Source organism: Octopus bimaculoides, chromosome 16, assembly GCF_001194135.2.
Source record: "Octopus bimaculoides isolate UCB-OBI-ISO-001 chromosome 16, ASM119413v2, whole genome shotgun sequence".
NCBI classification, from domain to species: domain Eukaryota; kingdom Metazoa; phylum Mollusca; class Cephalopoda; order Octopoda; family Octopodidae; genus Octopus; species Octopus bimaculoides.
Window position 1 is genome coordinate 54,290,603 of NC_068996.1, and position 3,458 is coordinate 54,294,060.

The window sequence follows — 3,458 nt, forward strand, 5'->3', positions numbered from 1 at the left end:
GAGAGAGAGAGAGAGAGAGAGAGAGAGAGAGAGAGAGAGAGCTTTTAAGAAACTGTATGATCAAATTTTATTTAGCCCATAACTAACTTCATTTACTAGTGGAAACGACCTAAGAAGCTGTATAATAATCGTAATGAAGTACACCAAAACAAAGTCAAAAACGATAACGAAAAGCAAGGAAACAAACTACTGGACAGCACCGAGAAAAGACATAACAGCAGACTGAAATCCAATTTAACACAACTAGAAAATTTTCTTCATTAGCTCCCTCATGAATATCAATGTGATTTCAACTCCAAAGATAGAATCGCTACTTCCGTTGTGTCAAATTGTATTCGGGAAATCTCCATACTGTTTGAGAGGACACATGCTAAATGTTTGTACCCTGTTCACAAATCATAAACATACACATTCCAAACATTAAAATATACGACAAAAACTGAAACATAGACACAAGACTGATTCGTTTTATTGATAAGCAGGTCATAAGAACACACTATGATCAACTAACAAATCGGATATACCACGATGAAAGATAAAATAATAATTAACTGATATGTATTAGGAATAAATTACTTATTAATAAATATAATAATAAAAATATACTTTTAATCGATGGACGACATACACATGAGATTAGATCACCAGCTTACAGCCATAGATCACACAGTCAGTGAGCTACTATTTCCTCATTCAAACTGTAAGAGTTGTCATGTGTTAAATAAAGATTCCGATTAGTAAGTGGGACTCGCAGAAGAAAATAAGACACAAAGCGAAAGTGAACTTATTATCCAATGAGAAATTGAAAGACAATGTACTCCGTGGGTAACATTTTTCAAACAGCCTAAGCAAACATCCTCTCGAATTATTCAAAACTAATTACAACAACGCTCAAAACTTGCACTTTACAACCGAATTTACTTAATATACCATTGCGTAAATCAAGACTACATTCAAATTGCCTATTTAACCTTGAAGCTTTAAAACTTGCTTAAACACACGTCCAGTATGATTGTAAGTAAAGTCAAACCATAAATCTCTTTTCTATTAGTTATTTTTTCAAAATAAACACTCAATAACCTATAATCTAGAATGACAATATCATGTAAACACATATTTTGTGTATTTATGTATTTATTTTCACTTTACCGAATAGATATCTTTCTGTTTATATTTGACAATATTTGTATTTCTATTTATTCGTCTTTGCAACACTTGCTATTGTTTTACATTTTGAATTGCTTTCCAACTAATGGTTCTTGCCTGTATTACACAGGTTTCATTGTTTTTCAAATAATAAGTCTTGAAATATATTCTTTAATTTCTCTATAATGCATTTATAATTGACTATCTCCGCTCTCCTATCTATCTCTAGACCTATCACTTTCACCCTTACTCTCTCTCTCTCTCTCTCTCTCTCTCTCCCATCTCAGCTTACGACCTCTACGCTCTCTCGCCTTCCAATCACTTCTCTTTCTACTTTCTCTCTCTCTCTCCTCTCTATATCTTACTCCGTCTACTTTATTATACTGTTTTCATCTCTCTCTGTCTCTCTTTGTCTCTCTCTCTCTCTCCCCTCTCTCTCTCTCTAAGTATTTTGTCATTTACTCCTTCTCTTCCTCCCTCTTTCTATGAGTCTTTCTCTGTCATTGTGTGTGGTGTGCTTTACTCATTGCCTGTCATCCATTCTAGTATGTGCACTCGCTCAGCACCTTTCATGTTAACTCTCCTTATACTTGTCGTTTATACTCTTATCCCGTCAATCTATGCAACATAAAGCGCGATTGGACAAAGCAATCAGCCAAGCAACATTTATATCGTTTACTATAATGCTGATATATTTGCTAAGAACAACCTCGCGAAATAAACCTTTTCTCACTAATTAATGCTATTAATGCTTCTCTGTTTAATCAACAGAAGATTACAAAAGTTTCTCAAAGCCGAGTGTTCGTGGATATTGCTCATCAAACTGATAAGAAACAATCCATGAAACTTTGAGTCCTTGATATTACTTTCACGACTTTCTGGTGTCTAAAAATCAAAATGTACAGAAATCTATCTATCAGTCTGTCTGTCTGTCTGTCTATCTATCTAGCTATGCATATGTGTGTATGTATGCATGCATGTATGTATGTATGCATGTATGTATATGTATGTATGTATGTATGTATGTATGTGTGTACGTATGTATTTATGCATGTATGTATGTATGTATGTATTTTTGCATGTATGTATGTATGTATGTATGTATGTATGTATGTGTATGTATGTATGTATGTATGTGTATGTATGTATGTATATGTGTATGTATGTATATGTGTATGTATGTATAGTGATAGTGACTAGAAATGTGGAAATTAACATATTGGACCCAATTTTAATTAAATATTAATCAAACAAGAGTGTTTCAAAGTAGAAAAGAAATCTAAACTGTTACCTTTCTTCTTTTTTTTTTCTTTTCAGAAACACCATTATGGCTTCTTTTGCATATAGCTCCTGTTCGAAATGAAAAGGACCAAGTAGTTCTTCTTCTTTGCACCTTCAAAGACATAACAGCATTGAAGCAACCGCTGGATGATGAAGCTGGAAAAAGTAAATTTGTTAGAATTCTTTTCTTTATCATTCCTTGAAAACCATAATGAATCTGATAATGTAGTGTGATATAAATTTTTTTTTTTAATTACTTTTCAGATAATTGATTTAGAACTACAGCACTTATATAGGAGGTTTTAGTAAGAAGGGTATTTCTAAGGTTTATAAGAAATTATGGTGAGCGGTGTTAATCGCCATTTTATCCTCTTTTTAGTAAAAATCAAATCCTACGTTAAACCTACTAATTCAATGTTAGTTAAATCATTCTCTATTACCAAAATGTTTATTGAAATAATGCAGGAAACACCGTACACATTGTGTATGTATGAATGTAGAATGGCAGTCATTTCGGATGTGAAAGTACATTATATATGTTCCTTCTTCTTTGCACCCTCAAACACATAACAGCTTTGAAGCAACCACTGGATATACATATACATATACATATATATATATTTACTTTCGGTACGAATGGGTTTTTTTTTATTACGACGCCATGATTTACAATTCTGTAAATAATAATAATGGAATTTCTTATATAAGCTTAAGGCTTATTGTGACCACCATGCAATGACGAAGGAAAATAGTCTAATAAAGGGGCAAAGAAGCCCTCGGCAGAAACAAGAAGGCTCTCCTTTCAGCTGATTCGCTGGTATAAAGGTGACACACTCGGTCACGTTAACAAATGGGCGTGAGTTCGAATCCCACGCAGATAGGAGAGCTTTCTTTTTCTGCCGAGGGCTTATATGCCCCTTTATTAGACTATTTTCCTTAGTTATTGCACGCTGATCGCCATAAGTTTTAAGCTTATATAAAAAATACCATATATATATATACATACATATATATATATATATATATATATA

At 32.9% G+C, this 3,458-nt stretch overlaps 1 protein-coding gene across 4 annotated transcripts in view; it reads left to right on the forward strand.

Annotated features, from left to right (window-relative positions):
• The window catches only part of LOC106884153 (potassium voltage-gated channel subfamily H member 1), a 430,860-nt gene that overhangs the window by 233,637 nt on the left and 193,765 nt on the right, over positions 1-3,458 (forward strand). For all 4 annotated transcript variants that reach the window (XM_052973779.1, XM_052973780.1, XM_014935387.2 and 1 more), the window contains one exon: positions 2,464-2,592. In XM_052973779.1, the coding sequence (XP_052829739.1) occupies positions 2,464-2,592 (129 nt within the window). The remainder of the gene's footprint in view (positions 1-2,463; positions 2,593-3,458) is intronic.